Source organism: Stegostoma tigrinum, chromosome 28 (genome assembly GCF_030684315.1).
Source record: "Stegostoma tigrinum isolate sSteTig4 chromosome 28, sSteTig4.hap1, whole genome shotgun sequence".
Classification (NCBI taxonomy): domain Eukaryota; kingdom Metazoa; phylum Chordata; class Chondrichthyes; order Orectolobiformes; family Stegostomatidae; genus Stegostoma; species Stegostoma tigrinum.
The window spans coordinates 18,537,160-18,559,346 of record NC_081381.1 but is presented as its reverse complement, the minus strand read 5'-3'; the positions used below and the strand labels follow the sequence as shown (position 1 = coordinate 18,559,346).

The window sequence follows — 22,187 nt, the reverse complement described above, 5'->3', positions numbered from 1 at the left end:
AGTTTTTTTTAACAAGTTGAGAATGATACATAGGATTACATAGATCGTACAGCACAGAAGCAGACCATTCAGTCCAACCGCTCCATGCTGGGTGTTCACATTCCAAACACATCGCCTCTCAAATTACTCCAATCAGAATACCCTTCAATTCTTTTCTCCCTCTTGTATATATCTAGCTTCCTGTTAAATGCATTTCTTCTGTTTATCTCAACCATTGCTTGTGCTCATGATAAATAGCAACTAATTTGAACAATAGTTCCCAATGCAAGTTACAGATTGCAGTTATGCAAGATTTATACATTGACTGTCAGGAATGTCTTGATTTTTAAGAACAAACAGAATGACAAGAAAAGAGATGATTGAGGGAAACCGTTTAATCAATCCAATCAGGAGGAAGGCTGATAATTTGTCCATTACAACAGTCAACTCGCTTCTAAATAACCTAATGATTTTCATCACTTCCATTGTTACTATAGAGCTCATTTTTGACTCCTCTGAATGAGAAAAATACAGAATAACTTGAAATGTATTGTTATGCATACAGTTTCTATTTACCAGAGTAGGTCCCTTACATGTCTTGGCCTTATTTGAATGAGCTACAAGCTAGTTAAACAAAATTCATCCACATCACTAACTCCCATGACCACTGGAAATTGCATTTACATAGCTTCTTTCATAACCACTAAAGCACTTTCCAACCAATGAAGTCCTTTTTGAAGTCCATGTTCTAATGACATACTTGGCTATAAAGAACAGACATCAAAATACAGGGCAGACGTTGCTTTCCCAAAAATCAGTAAAACGCAGAGAGTGGATTTTAATGACAGCCTCCACAAAGCTTGCACTTCTTTCCTGCGAGGGAACCTCCACACTAAATCACTGGCAGCCACTCAGATCTATTTTACTAAAGTTTTCTTTTTCTATTACAGATTGTGCGTCTCTCACCACAACACAAACAGTCCTTGAAGGATGTCATTGGATTTCCTTCTCTGAGGCATGTTATTCATTCACAAATTAATCCAGTCATATTCATAACAAGCTGGAGATATCAACTGATAAGGACAACTTCTATTGTGTTCCAAAACCCTTAAAGAACCCACACATCCACGACTTACAAGCATAATGCAATAAGAATGGACTGAAAAATACAATAATGTAGTTTCGGAATTCATTAATTTGTTTGATTCAATCTGGTACTCACACTGCTCACCATAATACAAACAAATTCCATCGAACTTATGGAGACATTAGATCAGATAAGAGATAACTAGCATAAATGTCTTACTGCCCTGCACAAGGTAAAAAAGACTACGGAGAGGTATTTACTCAGTAAAGTTTATACGTAGAAGGATATCAGGTCATTGATGTAGCCAGATTCTCAAATGACATTATTGCATATTTCTTTCTGCATTATGCTTGTAAATCGTGGATGCATGGGTTTTATATGGGTTTCAAACACAGTAGGGCTTGCCTTTATCAATTAACATTTGCAACTAATTATGAACATGACTGAAAAGCTGTAGGCACGCTGCCCAAGTTCTTTCTATTATGCAGAACTGTGAAAATAATATGCCAGTAAAAGATCACTTTTCTGTCCCAAAATCAGCCACTCTATTAATATGAGCTGCCGATTAGTGCCAGATCTCAGGGCAGTTTTACATGCTAAGCAGATGCCCAGAGATTGACACGGCACTCACTTGTGTTACATCAGTGTCTCAAGGCCAGCTGTCAAAAAGATTGTCATTCATCCCATCAGTGCGGCTGTGTTTGGGCCCAGGTCTCAGAGGTGAGAGGCCAGTTCTGAAATCACTTTGTCAACCAGTCCTTCCCCATCCCAGCTCTGACACTGTCTAATACCTCCCTTCAGATCAGCTGATACCCTATATAGGCATGATCCAATTCATGGTTATGCTTGCTGAATTGCAATATCCATTTGTACATTTAAATTAAGGTCATCTCATGTTCAAATATAATGGTTCCATATCAGCATCACCTGTCTCCTGAATTATAGAGATACCAGTTTCAATAGCATCTCAGACTCTTTATTAAGGAGTGTTATTGATAACACACTCAGCCCTGCACTAAAATTGCACAGAGATTAATACGAGTACGTGACAATGGGCAGAAATTGGATTCAATAGAAAACCTTAATGGAATGTCATTCTGCTTGCTACACACAATAAGCTGTGAAGAAGCCAAAAGCTCAGCCTGGCACTGGTTCTACACATCTGCCATAATTCACATTAACAGAATATTATACATCAAATGGAAAGATTAAACAGTTTCACAGTGAAAATGGAAAAGCAGCAAATTGAAAAAGGACACATTTTGGTGGAAGTAATTCAACCGATAAAATGAGCAATGGCCACAAGATACCCTCCCGACCTTCCAAGACATAGTTTTGTGTCATAAAACTTCTTGAAATAAATCACAATCAATTGAATTGTGAAATGAAGGAAAGGGTACACTCACTGTTCAAAGAAAATGATGGAAACAAAAGTAACTTCCCGTAATACATTTACCACAAGTTTAGACAGTGGAAATGATGATTAAAATATAAAAATGTAATATTATTGTGATAACAACTTTAAGGCCCATGGGGAATCACAAATTACTCTCCCTGTGGAGCATTGTTGAGTATGAGCTCCCTTTCTTGCAGACAATGCCCTATTCAGCTGGAACTCATTGCCTGAGCCATTTATAAAGCAGACCGAGGGATGGGTTTTGCAGAACTGTCTGTCCCAGACTGGTACTAGCCTATGTATGCCACAAATAGTGGCTCTACTTTGATGTTCAACAACAAATCCAGTACCTTTCCACTTAGGATTCCTGAATTATTACAATGATAACATAAACCAGCAGATGATACTTGGTAAATACATGAATTGTGAAATTGGAAAGAAACTTCAGTCGATCCCCGAATTGATTCTAATACCAGCAGTCAGTGACTGGATCTCAGCCAAAACATCGTTTTGCACTGCGGAGTTAGCTTCATGATCCACACATGAGTCTGTTCTTTATGCGTAAGAGCAAAAGAAAAACAGTTGGTAAGTTCATATGTTATTTAGTGAGAGAATTTTAACCCATTCTGTTTGTCAGAAAACCAAGAAATCCAGTGCAATGCCGGTTTTAGAGCCAATTCAATGGAAGCAATTTTAATTCATTCCACCACTCGGCAAACTGACAACCAAACTTGGTTTTATACCTGTGATAACAAGGTGTGGAGCTGGATGAACGCAGCAGGCCAAGCAGCATCAGAGGAGCAGGAAGGCTGACGTTTCGGGCCTTCCCATTTTAATCTCCACTGATGCCAAACAGAAATATTGGCTGTTTAAAGTCAAAGTTGCATATACTCCTGTGGGTTTCCCCGTCCCAAGTTAGGATAAAATTGCAACTTCCAGCCCCATGTCTCAGGGCCATTTCTACTCCCACCCATCCAGTCTCAGGGGTTATATATGACAAAGCAAAGGGTAGGCAGGGCTGTAAATGGGGCAGGGATGTGGGGAATCACTTTGTTGAAACAGTGACAGTGTTTTGTCAAGAGAGGGGATGTTTTCTTGTGTGCTGCAAGCAACAAAAGCAGTACCAGATTCCTCATTTGCAATTCTATCATCACTATTCTGAAAACAAATTTTCTCCTTGTTGCTGGGGCATGGTTAAGGGCATTTTATTCAACATCAGATTGTATTTCATCTAATTGTAAATTGCTACTGGTCGACACAGATTCCATTCGCACATGTATTATCTCAACAATCACAAAAGTTCACCTAATGAAGAAAAATAAAAATCGTAATCATCTTCTCATTTACCTCTTCATTTAAATTCTTCACATCTTCACTAGTTCATGCATTGCTTTCCAAATTTCGGAACAAAGTTTGGGATACGTGTCCAATTTTGTTTCTTTTCAATTAATTTAATGAGATCCAAACTGTTAATTAAGTTTAATTACAATGGATCCTACGCATTTGTTACCATATCACATTCTACCGTTGCTTTCAGTTCTACTTTGCTCCCCTATTTAGTTTAATGTCATGTCAGTTTTGACTGTTCATGGCCATTGTCTACCTTAGATAAAGGGTTTCCATTCCATTATTCACCATATTATCACAGTTTTTGTACATCAATCTGATGCAAGCAATTTCAGTTCTTTTCAATAGAAAATGCAGTAGAACTAAGGCTCTTGGAAACTAAATCACAGCAGTAGCCGCCAGAATTGACTTAATTTACAGTCATCGTACAGTGAAAATGTTTGTCCTTGAATATTGCTTTGCACCGTAGGGAAGTGACAGTATGTGACCATTGTCACTCCTCCTATTAAGGTGGAAGTGAAAGCAGAGCTCATTTGATGTTACAATCCAGAAAACGCAGACTTCCTGAGCCAATTCCTATCAATGTAGCACATTATCATTGGTGTTGCTTCTTCTGAACTCATCCTTAAAAGCTTACACCACCGATGCTGGTAAAGCTGAAGTCCCTAAACTAAGCTGCACATCCTCTCTCTATGCAGCACATCCAAAAGTTGCTAACCATGGCTTATGCCACATTGTCAAAGAACAGGGCAAGTAGACAACTAGACCCCATTTTCGGAAGAAGGGTCTCAATCCAAAATGTCAGCTTTCCTGCTCCTCTGATGCTGCTTGGCCTGCTGTGTTCATCCAGTTCTACACCTTGTTATCAAAGTAGACAACTAGCTCAGTTGGTGGGAATTAAACCCACATTTTCAATGTTATTATCAACTACATTCCAGGTACCAAGCTGGTATGGGAATTAAACCCACTCTCAGCATTGTTATTGACTACATTCTAGGTACCAAGCTAGCATGGCGATTAAACCCACACTAGCAAAGTTATTATCAACTAAGTGCTAGGCACCAAGCTGGTATGGGGAATTAAACCCACACTGTCAATGTTATTATCGACTACATGTTAGGTACCAAGCTGAGTGATTTAAGCCCTTAATGCACATTAAGACAAGCATAAAGATCCTGATGTTTTTGACTATGAAGATGAGGGTTTTCAAATAATAACTATTAAAAGAGAATGAACAATGGTACTATTGTCAGCCAATGAATTAGAGATAAGTACTCACAACAGTAATTGGAAGAGCAGTTTACCCAGTTATCTCCTTTCTGGCCAGGACTTGCGGCAGCGACATTAAAATGCACTGACGTTATAAGACTGTGGACAAGATTTTGGTTTTGACTCAGGAAGCCAAGGTTAGGGTCAAATCAGGATTATGATCATGACATTTTCCCATTCCTGGTATCTAATGATGGTGGCATGTGGTTCTAGGTAAAGCTTGTTAGAGGTAGTTTGCTGCAAGCAAGCCTACTTTATCTTTGATAATAAAATGTCAGGCTGGATGAACACAGCAAGCCAAGCAGCATCTCAGGAGCACAAAAGCTGACGTTTCGGGCCTAGACCCGATGAAGGGTCTAGGCCCGAAACGTCAGCTTTTGTGCTCCTGAGATGCTGCTTGGCCTGCTGTGTTCATCCAGCTTCACACTTTATTATCTTGGATTCTCCAGCATCTGCAGTTCCCATTATCTCTGATACTACTTTATCTTTGCTTTGTTTTGGGTCTATCTAGTGATTAGTAGTAGAGGTCACAACACTGTTTGACATCTACTGAGAAGGCAACATTCTTAGATAACAATAATACATTATCCACAATCAGTTTCTTACATTGTAAAGTTAACATAAGCGTCAGGCAAATTAGCTTGCTGGAGGGAAACTCACAGCACCCTTTGAGCCTGTTTTGTCATTTATTGACATCTCGGTTAATCCGAAACCTACGTCCTTCCTCTCTGACCCCTCAAAATCTTTAACAAGCATCTACCAGCGTTAGATTGAGCTTCAATTGCCATTTGTGGCAGAGAGTTCCAAACTTCTACCACCTTGTGTGTGTAAAATATTTCCCCAATTTCAGTCTGAACGTAGGAGCAAATTATTGCAGACGCTGGAATCTGGACTGAAAACAAGAAGTGCTAGAGAGTGGGTCAGGCAGCATTCAAGGAGAGAGAGTAAGCTAACATTTTGAGTTTAGATGACTCTTTATCAGAGCTGAAGTGAAGTGTAGAGGGGGCAGCATTTATGCTATAGTTGGGGGGTGGTGTGTGGTATGAGGTGCCTCTCCAGCATTTGTTGTTTTCATTCTGAAAGGTTTGGCTCTAATTCTTGACCAAGTACTCTGATTCTAGCTTCCCCAACAAACAGAAATATTTCACTATAGTGTCATCACATCACGCCTCCCGCATTTAGATCTCAGACTCAAACTAAGGGTTGCCTACATTTCCTACAGACAGCTCCTGGACTACCCATCTGATCATCTCCCATTGCCAGTCACCCATTTCTCCGCGCACCCAACATTTATTTTACAATAAAGGAATGAAAAGGTGTTCAAAGAAAACTGTTTTTAAAAAGAGCAATTTTCTTTACTGTCCAGGCATGTTAGCCCTTGGGATTGGAGCTGGAGCTGTATTCAGGAGATTAACCTTCATGGAGAGCAGACTCCATGAGTCCTCATACCTAACCAGTCTCCCTCTCTCCTTAATACATCTGCTTCACTTCCTGTTCCACGTCTCTCTCCAACCACCAATGTCTTTTTTTGTTATAGGTCATCCAATTCTTTTCTGAAGAAGGCTGTCTGGATCTGAAATATTAACTCTGAATTCTTTCCATGGATGCTGAGAAATTTCTGTTTTTATTTCAGATTTCTCATGTCCGTGATTCTTTTGGCTGTTTTTGTCTATTGTAAAACTCAATGTGGATTTGCCTTTTGTTATCAATAGAGGTGGCCTTTCTAACTTAAATATTTAAATGTGCCTACATTCCTCGGGTTTTACTTGTGGTTTAAGATGGATTCAGGAAATCCGCAATAGGGTTAGGGTTACGGTTAGGAAACCCAAAGTGGAAGCAGGCAAGGAGAAATGGGACTCCAACAGGCTTCTCCTGATGGCTTGCTCCCTGCTCCCACAAACCTAGCCCCCACGCCCATCCTGGTGTTGGGCCACCCAAAAAGACAATATCCCCCTCCCCATGAACAAATCCACCAGCAACCCTGTGACAAGACCCTCACTATTTAACCATGCCATCCCATCAGACAGTGCGTCATCTCAGAGAGGTATCCAGTTCGCCCCATCTCCCTTCTTGTTCTCCAAAATGCTTCTCTTTTAAACCTAAATCCAGTTCCTTTTAAAAAATCGTCACTGTGTTCAGCTTACTGGAGTGAAAACACGCTTCGATGAGGACAAGATCGCGACAACAGCTGTCCCTAAATCTATCACACTGAACCAGCTTGAAGTGACAAGCTGGCACTAAAACTGTCTGCCATTGTAACAAATGCTCACTTGCTGAGGTTTGAGGTCATGACCATCCCATGTTTCCAGACCCAGGAGAAATCACAGTGATTGAAAGTGTTTCTACTCAATGAAGGTGGCCCATTGACCCCTGATGGACAAACATAGACGAAAAACCTAATGAATTCCAGTCCCTCCCAAACCTAATGTTGCTGCAACATTCCAGACTGAGTAGAGAGCTGAAATTTTTCTTTGTTCTTTCACAGAGCGTGGCCATTGCTGGCAAGATCAGCATTTGTTGGTCATCGCTAAACGCCCTTAAAGTGAGCAGCTTGCTTGACCATTTCAAGTGGCAGTTCAGAGACAAACACATCGCTTTGGCTCTGGAGGGAAGGGAATTGCCAAAAGGAACTAACGAACAAGGGTTTTTCCAACAATTGACAATATTTTCAAGGCCATCAGAAAATTTTAGTCTCGCCGCGCCCCCCCCCCCCTCCCCCCACCCCTTCAAATTTACATTTCATCATCTGTCATGGTTGGATTTCAACCTAACTCCACAGACCAGTTCTGAGGAAGGATCACTGGACTCAAAACATTAACCCTGTTTTCCTCTCTGTGGACTCAGCCAGGCCTTCTGAATTTCCTCTGCATTTTCTGCTTTTATTCCACAGAATATGGTCTGGATTTTTAGTCCATTACCTGGATTACTATGTCTCCTTTAATTATAAGACAAGTTTTAAAAAGCTCCTTTCAAGTTTTGGGCTTTTTTTTAAAGTGGGGTAGTAGTGCTCATTTCAAATAGGATACAAACTTGGTTAAAGACTCAGAAAAGTAGAAGCAAAGGCACTTCTTGACACCAGGGATGAGTTAGGAGTCATACATTTGTAATGTTTCACTTTGTGAGTAAACCCAAATTTATGTAAATATTGACTTCTCATCCCCTTATTCACCAATTGGCTGTGAGAGGTAAAACACTAAGTGGTCTCCCCATTATAGGAAGAATGTTGTGAAACTTGAATGGATTCAGAGAAGATTTACAAGAATGTTGCCAAGGTTAGAGGGTTTGAGCTATAGGGGAGGCTGTATGGGGTGGGGCTATTTTCCCTGGAGTGCCAGAGCCTGAGGGGTGACCTTATAGAGGTTTATAATATCATGAGAGGCTTGAATAGGGTAAATAGACAATTTCTTTTCCCCGGGAGGTTTGGGACACCAAACCTAGAGGCCATAGGTTTAAGGTGAGAGGTGAAAGGTTTTAAAGGCACCTATGGGGCAGCATTTTCTGACTGAGGGCGGTGCGTGTATGGAATGAACTGCCAGAGGAGATGGTGGAGGCTGGTACAATTACAACACATCTGGATGGGTATATGACTAGAACGGGTTCAGCGGGATATGGGCCAAATGCTGGCAAATGAGTGTAGAACACCATGGTCAGCATGGACGAGTTGAACTGAAGGGTCTATGTCTGTGCTGTATATCACTGTGACTCTATGATTCCATTTGGAAAGAGTTGTATTTAACTCTGTTGTATCATACAGGGGTAATTTTTAAATCTTAAATTGAGCCTGAAATATACATATAGCCTATGATATAGGTGTCCAGTGGCCTGCCCCATTCAATGTAAATTAACATTTAATATTTATACATGGATTATATGCATATGGGCAGCTTACCAAGACAGAAATTTGGACCCCTGACAGAATATATAGCTTTCCAAGGACATTTCATAAAACTTTCTTGTGCCCACATACCTCGGGAGATTTTTAAAAAATATTTGAAGCCACTTGTGAGCAAATTAGTCAGCTAATAATTAATTGATCCATTGTTGTGTGGCCTCAGATTAATAGAGTCACATAGAATATCAGTCCTTTACCAAGCAACAATAGAAGCATAAGTAATACCTTATCTGAAGAAAGATAACTAAAATAAAGCAAGGAACTGGATGCTCAATTGTTATGAAGAAGGGTCACAGGACTTGAAATGTTAACTTGGTTTTCTCTCCGGAGCTTCACCAGCCATTTGTGTTTTTGTTTCCTTCTGAATAGCTAACAGCCTCTCAGCCAGACACCCGCTCCCATCCCTTTTAATTTATTCTGTGACCTCTTGGTAGTCAGACACAGCCTGGCAACTTTGGAAAATCAAGTCCATCTGCCAATCTATCTGCCGGGCTGTGCCATATTATTTCGGCAGCAAGTCGCCAAGTGACCAGAGAGTGCGTAACCATGACAACAGCCTACATGAACTATCCAACACAATCCTTTCTCTCGTCTGCTGCTCTTCAGCTTTCTGCTTTTAGTGTGCCTGGTTCCAAACCAGCTAGAGACTGTTCCATGAGAGAGAAGTGTCTCACTTCTTGCAGTTTGATGGTGTTTCTATTCCCTCTGGATAGCCCCCCTGAAAGGTGGGCCATGCTTAGCAACAATTTACCATGACCAACATTTGGTGACCTTGAGTACCAGTCTGTACTAAAACATTTCATTCTCTTAGTTAGCAGAGTCTATTGGAATGTCACTAAAATTGGTGGAGTGCAGTTAGGTTGCAGGATAGACAGGATGCTAAAAATGGGACCAGACAATAAGGTCTGCTGTTCATGATTTTCCTGGAATTTCCCAGCAGCCAAAGCAACAACAATAACTTGCATTTATATATCACCCGTAATACAATAAAATGTCCTGAGGTATTTCAAAAGGGAGTTACAACATTGACAAAATTTGACATCAACATAAAAAACACAGAAAATAGGAGTGGGGTAGACCATTCAGCCCTTCAAACCTGCTCTGCTATTCAATACGCTCATGATTAATCATCCAACTCAGTCCCCTGTTCCCACTTTCGACCCCAGACACTTTGATCCCTTTTGCCCTCAAAATTTCTCCTCAACTCAGCCCTAAATGAGCTATCCTGTAATTCTTAGACTATGACTGCTGGTTCTTAAACATCATTCCCGGCCATTAGGAAGATCCTTCCTGTGTTTAACCTGTTTAGTTTGTGAGAATTTTATAGGTTTCTGTGAGAACTCCCCCTCATTCTTCTAAACTCCATTGAACATAGCACTAACTGATCCAGTCGCTCCTCATTCATCAGTTTGGTAAACCTTCATTGCACTCCTGCATAGCCAAACATTCTTCCATGGATAAGGAGACCAAAACTGCACACAGTGCTCCAGGCGTGGTCTTACCAAGGTCCTGTACAAACTGCAGCAAGATATCCCTGCTCCTGCACTCGTATACCCTCACTGTGACGACCAATGTATCATTTGCCTTCTTTACCACTTACTGCACCTTCATGCTTACTTTCAGCAACTTGTGCACAAGGACACCCATGTCTCATTGCTACACAAGCCAGACAAATCAATATTAGGGCAGGTGGCTAAAAAGCTTTGTCAAGGAGGTATGTTCAGAGGTGTATCTTAAATGAAGAGAGGGAGCTGGAGAGTCAAAGAGGATTACAGAGGTAATTGTCCAGTTCCTAGCCCTTGCAGTGAAAGGTGTGGTGTGTAGTGACACGATTAAAATCAGGGATGCTCAAGAGACCCATATTGGGAGTACAGAAATTGCAACTGGGTCTTTGAGCTGGAGAAATGGAAGATAAAGTCATGGAGTGATTGAAAACCATATATGGAGGGGAATTTTACAATGGAGATGTTCTTTAGCTGGGAATCAATGCAGGTCGGTGGGCAAAGCAAGGAACAGGACATGGTGCGAGTTAATTTAAAATTAATTTCCAGCACAATACACCAAGCAATACAAAGATTGAGAGGTAATAAAAATCCTGGCTTTTCTACATCACCTTTAAATTCTTTTATTTATTTGCTGTGAAGATATTGAAGGCAGTTTGAAAAAAACATTTTTTGACTCAAAGCTCAGTATCACGCTGTGGAGTGAGTTCACCTTCCCATTGGTACAACAGTGAGGAGGCGTTTAGGGAGGGGCACTGGGGGCTGACCAAAGGTAGGAGAGTTTGAGGTGGGAGGTCATGTGACAAAACCTTCAGGAATCTGTCCAACCAGAGTTAGCAGGCCCAGACCAGACAGCTTAACATCTCTAGAGGATGCATTGCAAAGCAAGAAAAAGCTGCCTGTCTCTATGAGAGGTGCTGGATGCTAGCCAACAGGTTCTTCAAAGGTTAGTCTTACGTGTTGTCAATGTTTTCAGTGCTTGGTTTAATTGGAATATATGTGCAGTCACATGACCATCAAGTAAGGTGTTTTCCTGGCAGCTGCATTCCCATGCATCATAACAGGGGCATTAACAATGATTCCAGTTACTAGGGGAGCAACATCAACACTAGCATGTCTAAGAGATGTCTTTGGTTTGTTGGGATCTAGTTAAGCTCAACTATTTGTTTGTTTCCTTGATATGCTATTGTACTGAACTGAACTGCATTTGCGACTATGTATATACAAACAGATTTGTTTTATGAATAAAGTATACTTTTGAAATAAAGAAAGAGCAACATCAAGACCCACACCACCATAATGTGGTCCTACTTTATGATTCACTCACAGGACATGGGCATCACTGGCTAGACCATCGTTTATTGGAAATAGAAGGTATTGCTGTGACTCTGCAGTCACATATGGGCCAGATCAGGAAAGGACAGCACTTTCCTTCCCTAAATGACCTTTTCCTCACAATCAACAACAGTTTCACATTCATCATTAGGCTGTTAATTCCAGATTTTCCTCAATTCATATGTCACCATCTGCCCTGGTGCAACTCAAACCCAGATGTCCTGAACATGTCTGGGTTTACAGCCTAGTGATAATATCACCAGGCCATTGCTTCCCCCTGGATTCAGTCTCTTCACTTCTCCCCACTTTCTTGATGACCTCAGAAAGACAAGGGGGCTCTGAAGCTCAGATCCTTGCTCTGATTTTGGCCACGCAATCTCGCCTAACATTCCATGATGAGAATAAGAAGGAGCATTACTATGTTCCAGCATGCATACCCAACTTGACTTTATCCTTTTGAATAAGCTCGGACAGATAACTAGAGTACGGCGCTAGAGAACGAAAGGAAGAATTGGTTAGCACAGCACCGGGGAATAATGTTCAATGCCATCCTCAAGTGACTGTCCATATGGGGATTGCACGTTCTCTCCGTCTCTCCGTGGCTTCCTCTGGTTTCCTCCCGCTGTCCAAAGATGTGCAGCCAAGATGTGGAGGTGCTGGGGTCGGACTGGGGTGGACAAAGCCACACGACAGGTTATAGTCCAACAGGACAGGTAACCTGATGAAGGGGCTACACTCCGAAAGCTTGTGATTTCAATTAAGCCTGTTGGACTATAACCTGGTGTCGTGTGACTTCTGCCAAAGATGGGGGCAGGTGAGGTGTATTGACCATACTAAATTACCTCCTAGTCGAGGGATGTGCAGGTTAGGTGGATTAGCCATGGTAAATGCAGGGTTCCAGAGAATACTGGGGCCGGGGCTGGGCGGGATGTTTTTGTTTGGAGAGTCGGTGCAGACTCAACAGACTGAATGGCCTCTTTCCAGACTGTATGATTCTAAGAATCACTAGGGAATGAAATCATTTTGTAAGAACCATCTGAGCCAAGAGAAGTTTGCATTTGTGAAAATCTGACAGAGAGGTGAAAATAACAACACTTGCGATTCATGTTGCAAAACTGGCAAGATTCAATTTCCATTTCATACTTTCAACCCGTACACAAAATATAGAATTAGTAAGATGGAAACACAATTAACACAATTAACAGCAGTTAGCGCTTCTATTTTAATAAAATCTTTGGGAACTGAGTTGAATAACTTTGATTTTTGACTTACCACAGGGACCCTTGTGTTTAATGGTGATGCGCTTTTTCAGAATACAAGCCATGGCCTCCAACTCACACTGATTGCCATATATATGTTCATCATTCCCACAGACTGGTGCGTACACATTCTGGCAGCTCTGCTGACACTCACACACAGCTTTATTATTCTTCACAATGCACTTGGCCCCAAAATCACATTCAACACTCAGGCAGGGGCTTTGAGTGTTAAGGTCTGTTTGAAGAAATCAAGCACAAGTTTATTTTAAAACGCATCATGTTATTTTGGCATTGCCATTTGAAATGGCCTGGTTTACAAGTCACCAGAAAACAAATCAGTTCAACATTCTGTTCATCTGTCCCTTCAGATCACACCTCTTCTGCTCCAGACTCAAAAGATGTCCGTTCACATACGTTAGGCCTTAACTATGTCTAAATCACTGGCCCCAAGCCTTGATAACCTGGCCCATGAACCCTCTGTTTCTTGGAATTAAATGAGAATAGCAACAGAAAGTGCTGAAATATTCAGCAGATCATTCTGCCTGGACTGCTGAGCCTCTCAAACATGCTTATATTTCAGTCTTCCAGCATCCTGCCTTTGGTTTAAACTTTGATTGACCCCCTCAGCCTAGCATGGACTGTAGTCACAAACGTTGAAATTCTTGTTTTTATGTCCCTGATGTCAAGTTCTGAGCAAACGTTTCCTATCGAGTTATGTTAGACTAAATAGGTTCAGAGTTAAGTTATATTAAATAGGTTGTGTTATGTGTAGAAGTTCCATTCAGGAGCCTGAGTCATTTCTGTAAACTCTGCAGATCTAACAACGTAGCGTTGCCAGGAAATGTTTACAGATGTTGTAAATTCTGCTGAAGTGTAGGAACTAGAGCAGATACAACTGTGGACTAAGAAACAAGAAGATCCCCAGCGACAACAGAGGTGATTTTTGAGCGTTGTTTGCTATACAAACAGCACTGAAACTAACAATAAATTGCTGTTAAACTGAGTTGCTGACTGATGCAAAATCTCACTTATGTTAAGCCCTGGTGTGGCACTGCAAACTCAGCATGCAAGCACCTGCAGTTCGGGAACTAGAATCCATCTTGACAGAATTTAAGATAATGCAGCCCTATGAAACAAGACAGGAGTTTGCAGACTGGTCCAAAATTGCATTTTTCCAGTCTACTGCTTTACCATAAATCTCCTTAGCCTCTGCCCTGGAAATAAAATTGTGTTTGGTGTTCTTTGTTAGCTTCATTTCAAGTCCACTATAAATCAGGTATCGAGACTGACTAAAGCAAGGAATGCCCTTTTTCCATCTGCACTCATCAATGTAAACAGCGTGACTCGCGGTGACTCTCCACCATCCTGCCAAGTTCATTTTTCACCAAGCCAGCTCCCTTGATCTGAAACTGAGTGCCTGACAACAATGCAACTCCTCATACCACCACCTCCTCACCAGGGGTCTTCCTACACCAGAAATAATTGGAGCAGAAGAGGAAAGAAAATGGTTCCCCATTCTCCCACCCAATTAAACACTACCTCTCATCTCAAAACTCACCTTGATTTCTACCCCGCATTCTTTCTTACACTGATCAATTCTATGTCTCTCATTATAGTCCATAACTTCTCAGTTTTCCCTTTTTCATCTCATCTCGGAGACCTCCTTGTGCTGTGTGTATACATTGCTGTGAGTCTCCCTGCAACACTGTCTGCTGCAGGTGTGCAAGCTGCACACTTGCAGGAATCAGTTGTTTGATGTAATGTCTGCTTCATAGCTTATTGTGTGTTTTATTGTTTTAAAAGAACTAACCCACAAGAGTTAAACAATCCCTGATAAGCAACTCGCTTTTAGATCATTAATAATAATGTGACTGGGAGCCAGGACAGCAGCAAAATGTGAACTGTGGCCAGATTTCTATCTGCCATTCACTAGCTAGTGAACTGGGCACTGCCAACTATCCTCTGAAAAAGGCACCTGGAATACAGGCACAACTCAATGGGATACGACAATGCAGCAACATCTTCGACACTCCAAGAACTGAAGATGACTGCATGAAAAAAACAGAACCAAGTACATTTTTTGAAGAAAATTAATCTCTGCCCAGTGTCATCTTCCTCTCCTGAAAATTTGTGCTCACAATTGAGATGGTTCCCTGGGCAACACATGAGCATCATTCATGCATGAAGCTCGGCAGAATTTACAATCAGCCTATTTGACTGTGGAAGGCATCACCACCACCTCTAATTCTATTCCCATTCCACAAGGTGTGCAGGGGTCACTTGCGAGACCCAGAAGGGACTGCCTCTAACTGTCCTAGTGCACAGAGCCTTTGCTTGCTATCCCAAAGTTGACTTCGGTGAACTGTTGCAACTATTCATGAGGGAAGGTGTGGAAGCTATGCAAAATCTCTGGGACAGAATTTAAACTATGACGCCAATCAATCCAAGCACACTTGGCACAGCTCAAAAGTTCCAGCAAATGCAAAACAAAGTTTGGTTGTTTAAGAGATAACATGGTGTGAAGCCGGATGAACGCAGCAGGCCAAGCAGCATCAGAGGAGCAAGAAACCTTGACGTTTTGGGTCAGGGCCCTTCTTCAGAAATGGGGGAGGGGAAGGGGATTATGAAATAAATAGGGAGACGGGGTAGGCGGATAGAAGATGGATAAGGGAGAAGATGGGGTGAGAGGAGACAGACAGGTCAAAGAGGCGGAGTTAGAGCCAGAGAATGTGAATGTAGGTGGGGAGTTAGAGGGAGATACGTCAGTCCAGGGAGACCGGACAAGTTGGGGGGGGGCAGGATGAGGTTAGTGGGTAGGGGATGGGGGTGGGGCTTGAGGTGGGAGGAATGGTTCGGGAGGCAGGGACTAGCTGGGCTGGTTTTGGCATGTGGTCGGGGGAGGGGAGATTTTGAAGCTTGTGAAGTCCATATTGATGCCCTTGGGCTGCAGGGTTCCCAAGCAAAGTATGAGATGCTGTTCCTGCATCTTTCGGGAGGCATGACTGTGGCAATGCAGGAGGCCCAGGATGGACATGTCATCCGAGGAGTGGGGGCGGCGGGGACTGAATGGTTCGCGACTGGGAGGTGTAGTTCTTTGTTGCAAATAGACTGTAGGTGTTCTGCAAAGTGGTCCCCAAGCCTCTGTTTGGTTTCTCCGATGTAGAGGTGGCCACAACGGGAACAGCGGATATTGTACATAACACTGACAGATTGCAAGTGAACATCTGTTTGACGTGAAAAGTCTTCCTCGAGCCTGGGATGGGAATGAGGGGGGAGGTATAGGGGCGGGTGTAGCACTTGCTTTGGTTGCAGGGATAAGTGCCGGGGGTGGTGGGGCTGGGGGGGGGGGGGGGGCTGGGGGGTGGTGGGGGGAGCGGACAAGGGAGTCACACAGAGAGTGGTCCCTCTGGAAAGCACATAGGGTGGGGAGGGACAAATGTCTTGGGTGGTGGGGTCAGATTGCAGATGGCGGAAATGTCGGAGGATGATGCGTCCGATTTGGAGGTTGGTCGGGTGATACGTGAGAATGAGGGGGATTCTGTTTTGTTGTTTAGGATTCACTTAGTTCCTCTGCTCGAGTGTCCCTCTAGCCCACAGCAAGGTCTCGGTGAATAGCCGCAATGCATCTTTTGCAACAATACGACAAAATAGCTTGTTCATATTTCACAGAGGAACAATAATTTTTAAATCAATCTCCAAGCCTCTCAATCTATTTTGACGTAAATAGAGTAAGCTTTTAAAACATAGAGCTGCTCACTAAGTAAGCAGAAAGCAAATATAGCGAAGGTTTGATTCATCTGGTATTGAGTGTGTGTCCTGTCATAGCTGTAATGACATCTCTGATGGTATTAACACGGTCAGTGTCACAAATACACACACTTCAGTGACCAAAAGAAGTAATCAATAGTGTTATGGACACTGCACTTATTTCTTTTCCCAATATCCCAAATCTTCCTGTTGAGTTTTTCCATCACCATTTCCTAAAAGAGCTGCAGAGAGCTCAAAATAACAAGTGAGACAGCCACTAGTGCAATCATCTTGATTACAGGTTCGACAAGCCTTCGCCTTGCCAGTTACGTCCAATTGATATCAATTCAAACTCAAGTACGTGTGTTCATGGATGAGCTTTCAGAGGTGCAGTTAAAACTCTGCTCTCTGGAAACAAAGCCAGCTTTAAAAGATCTCTGGGCGAACTGAACACACTGAGGTTTGATTCCTGCAGCTAATTAATCCACTTATCTATGGATCAAACCGTAGAATAACAAGTTCCAATATGCCTGACCCGCATATAAGGCTTTCAGTCTGCTGAATGCGTACATCCTTTTTGCACAAGTCAGGGTAACAAATGCTTTAAAAAGCAGACACCAGGACTGTTTCACTTTTCCCATTTCTCTAAGGGGCAAGGTGGGATACAGGAGTGAGGAGCAAGCACTGACTCTGCTGCTGACCACACATCAAGAGCGATTTGCAGCTGAATAATTTAGCCCAGTACATCTAATCTCCTGAGGAACAGGGCTGAAGCCTTGTCCTCGCCAAGCCCAGATGTAATTGACTGAGCAGGACCAACACGGCTGAATGCTAATTTGTTGCATTCCAAATTGACGCACCAAAGCCTGAAAGACAACGAGAGCTCCAGGTTCAGCATGTAACTACCTGCACAATGCCTTCACCTTTCTACTACATTCTGTACCACCTACCTACTTAGATCCCTTTCAATTGTGTTAAATGAAACATAACAGCATTTACTTATTCGGAATTTGTTTGGGCAACTTTATCCTTTGAGGTCTGACAACTCTAGTTACAGTACTGGAGGTGGCCATTCAGCCCACAGACTCTGCCATGAAAGCTCCATCACTGAGTATGTTTAGAGCAGAAACGGATAGATTTCTGGATGCTAATGACATCAAGGTGCATGGAGCTTGTGTGGGAATACGCCATTGAGGTAGATGATCAGCCATGATCTAACTGAATGGCATAGCCGATTCAAAGGGCTGAATGGCCTACTCTTTTTCCAAGTAATGGATCAGGAATTGAACGTCTGTCTAACTATGAACTATCACCTATTATAGTGAAAACTTCTTTGCTGCTCAAATGCCTTTCAGCAAAGGAAGCCAACCATTCCCAACCGGTCTGGCCTGTATGTGAATCCTGACCCACAGCAAGTGGAAACCCCTTAACTGACCTCTCAAATGGCCTTGCAAGCCACTCAGCTCAAGGGCAATTAAGGATGAGCAACAATCGCTGGCCTTGCCAGCGATTCCCATATCCCATTCAAGAAAAAGAACGACAACTTTAAAGTGAAGGCTGATACTGGCCTTAGCTCCAACAGGAGCCACTGGGCAGTGATCATGGGCAGGCTGTGTAATCAACTTCTCAGGTCAACGACAGTATCCACCCCACCAGTTCCAAAAACCTTCAACCTAGGCTTCTAAAATTCAGATTTCTACAACATACATAAGGAAATTTAAGGATAACTAACTAGAAACATTTTCTTTAAAGCTCTGCAGAAGGGAATAATGTAATTTTATACTGCTGATGCTGCCAGTCGCATCCCTCATGCTTGTTGGTGATAATTACATCATCTCGAGGATGAAACTGAAATACCAGAAATAAAAGCAGAAATTGCTGGAGAAACTCAGCAGGCCCCTCTGCAGAGACAGAAATGGAGTTAATGTTTCTAGTCCGATTTGACTTAGTCCAGAATTCTGAATGAGTTGCAAGGAAGAGTGATACTGGACTCAAAATGCAACTCAGTTTCTATTTCCACGGATATTATCAGATCTGCTGAGATTCTCCAGCACTTTGTTCTTAGGTCATATCTGCGACAAAAGCAGTACTTTTATTTTGTTTTAACACTAAGAATTGTTTTCCTGGTGATATATTTCCATGTCTTAACATCTTCTCCAGTTGGCTGGTAAGTGAGGGGAGAATCAACAGAGACATCTGCGCCTCAGATTGACTGAGAGATGTGGCTGAGAACCAGTCCCACCTGCAATCACACAAGTGGGTCTCATTGTGGAGGTGAGATACAGCCAGTGACATCCACATATCTGGGGTGGTTACAACAGTGAACCATAGAATGGTTATAGTACAAAACATGCCTCCATTCATCTAACCCAACTAGTCCCGCTTACCTCCATTCCTTGTAGCCCTATAAGGTTCCTTCTCGTCACATAACTATCCAATGTCCTTCTGAAATCTATGACCAAATCTGCTTCCACCAAACTTTAAAGACAGTGAACTCCCAGATCCTAACCACCCACTGTGTGTAAAAGGGCAGAATATGGTATTTTGTCAGTTAACTCCAAATCAGTCGCCTCTGAACTGCTGATACTTCCACCAACGGGAACGGTCTCTATCTACTCCTTCCTGGCCCCTTGTGATTTTGAGTACTTCTACAAAATCCCCCTTTAAAATCTTTTCTTGTTCAGGGGAACAACCCAAGTTCTCTGATTCTGACCAGAGCCATCATTGGAAACCTGGCCACTTCACAAAATGAAAACACATTTGTTGAATTAAAAAAAACACATATTTCAATTAAAAAGAAATCCGAGAAAAAAGTGTGGCGTTGACAGATGTCAAAACCAATCCCCTCTTAGCTGTGTACCTGACACCTAATGAGCAGTTAAATCACAAGGAATTCTGCTCATTAACTCTGCGTGCATAAATGTGATGGTTTGAAATACCCAAAGCTTTTCTGCCAGATAGCAGGGACAGAGATATTTTTTCCCCCCGGCAGTGGCTGGTGATGGTGTAAATATTAACTTGTGTGTAGAGGACGGGGAAATGAAGGGAGAGTGTGGATATTATAGGTCAAGCCACATGCACATGAAAGATAATGGACATAGCATTACAATACTAATGAGCAAATCACATTGAATTATATTACTAATGAAAGTGGTAACAAATGCAGACTTCTGGTTTGTTAATGAGTGGGCCAAGACTTTTGAAATGACTAGTGCCTTAGTTACAAATACATAAAGGAATTTCACACAAAAGCATGCATGCTTACACGTCCTAACTAATGATCCCCAAGATCCTCCTTCGTGCTAATTTTTGACAATACATTACATGACAAAAATCTGACCTTCACAGAGTAATTAAACTGAAAATGAGTAAACTTATTAATAATTATGGAGCATAATTTGAACAGAAGAGTTTCTTTTCACAAGGTATTGTATCTGAAAGTGCATTTTCTCATGTCCAAGATTGACAAATATGAGTTAAATCATGACCGAAGGAAAGTTACGACGAGACAGACCTAGATATTCAGTGTCTATAATGTTCAGTTTAGTTTTCAGTGCAAACATTGACAGTAGCCCAGTAGTTAAATGACATAATAAGGATTGATCAATGAGCCGAACACATTTTAAATGCAAACAAAGGAGCAACATTTGCTCCAGTTAAATATTAAGCAGCCGCCACCAACCATAGGTCAGTAATTGCTTTAACTTACAACAATCGATGCAAGACATTACAATATGAAAAGGAGTTTGCCAAGGCACTTCAGAATGGCACTAGCAGTCTGTCTAATGAACATTTCTAATCTGATTTACTGTCAGTCTGTCTCGGAGATGTATTTTTTTAACACCCTTTATGCAAACTTGCATAACATGCTCATAAGACAGCTTGTATTCAGCATGCCGGGCAACTGGCTAGCTATTACATGCACGGTTTAAGAAGCTATGATTCATGAAGACAAGGGTGGTCCATGCACAAGTGAAAGTGGTAGAGACAGGGACACACACACACACACACACACACACTCCGCAGCTTTGAGTGTATATTTACATACAAAAGAAAAATAGTCAGAATGATCAAATTCTCTCAGAAATTGCGAAGGTGCTAATTGGAACAATAATTATTTGATGTTGAGCATGACTCCCCGTTCTGACAATATGTTGTTTATGTGATTTTAGCTACAGTTTCAAGTTTTGACCACACCCTCTGTCACCTCAAGGCTCTATATCCCCAGGGTTGCTGTCTTCTGTAAGTTTGAACAAAGTGCTGGAGCCTGTGTCCTAACTCACACCCAGCTCCATTCAACCCACATGTGTTCTATAAAATCATAAGACATAAAGTCATACAGCTATGCGGAATGGAAACAAATCCTTTGGTCCAACTTGTCCATGCTCACCAGATATCCTAAATTAATCTAATCCCATTTGCCAGCATTTGGCCCTTATCCCTCTCAACCCTTCCTATTCATGTATCCACCCAGAAGCCTTTTAAATGTTGTAATTGTACCAGCCTCCACCACTTCCTCTGACAGCTCATTCCATACACACACCATTCTCTGCATGAAAAAGTTGCCCTTTAGGTCCCTTTTAACTCTTAAACCTCTCACCTTAAACCTATGCCCTGTAACTTTAGAAGAAAGTCATTCTGTCCATCCATTCTATTCTGCAATTAAATTAAATCTTAATAGTCTGATAGTCCTCAGCTCCACTTTCTGGTTTCCCATGACCCTTGGTTCCCTTATTGGTTAAAAAATATTTCTATCTTAGCCTTCAATATGCTTAACAACCCAATCTCCATGATAAAGAATACCACAGATTCACTACCCTCAGAAACAAGAAATCCCTCCTCATCTCTGTCTTAAAGGGGTTACTTTTTACTCTGAGATTATGGCCCCAGTCCTAGACTGTCCCACAAGGAACAATGACATCTCTGCATCAATGCTGTCAAGTCCCCTAAGAATCTTTCATGTTTCACCCTCGCAAAACCTTTGCTTTGAAAATCACAATGAAGCATGCAAATTTCTTATTGCCTTGCCCTCTCCATTTCGGTAAACACTTCCGGCACCATGACTAATCAAGTTTCTCTGCTCTCCTCAGATTCTGTCCTCTTGTATAGTCCTGATTTTCATCACCTCACCGTCAGTGGGTATTCCTTCAGCTGCCTGGGCTCCAAGGTCCAGAACTCCCTCCACAAATCTCTCTGCTCTTTATTTCTTCATGTTTTCCCATACAATCTCCCAGTTTGACCAAACCTTTGGTCATGGCTCTCTGTCTGGCTCAGTGTCAGTTTTATGGTGTTAAAAGTGTGATACAAATGGAAGTTGATTTGAATATTTTGAGACGTAGGAGATCTGTGCAGAGGGAGACATACCATATGTGCT

At 42.0% G+C, this 22,187-nt stretch overlaps 1 protein-coding gene across 9 annotated transcripts in view; it reads right to left on the bottom strand.

The window, feature by feature from the left end:
• Positions 1 to 22,187, bottom strand: part of agrn (agrin) — a 545,020-nt gene that overhangs the window by 163,754 nt on the left and 359,079 nt on the right. For all 9 annotated transcript variants that reach the window (XM_048561783.2, XM_048561787.2, XM_048561785.2 and 6 more), the window contains one exon: positions 13,080 to 13,301. In XM_048561783.2, coding sequence (XP_048417740.2) covers positions 13,080 to 13,301 — 222 coding nt within the window. The remainder of the gene's footprint in view (positions 1 to 13,079; positions 13,302 to 22,187) is intronic.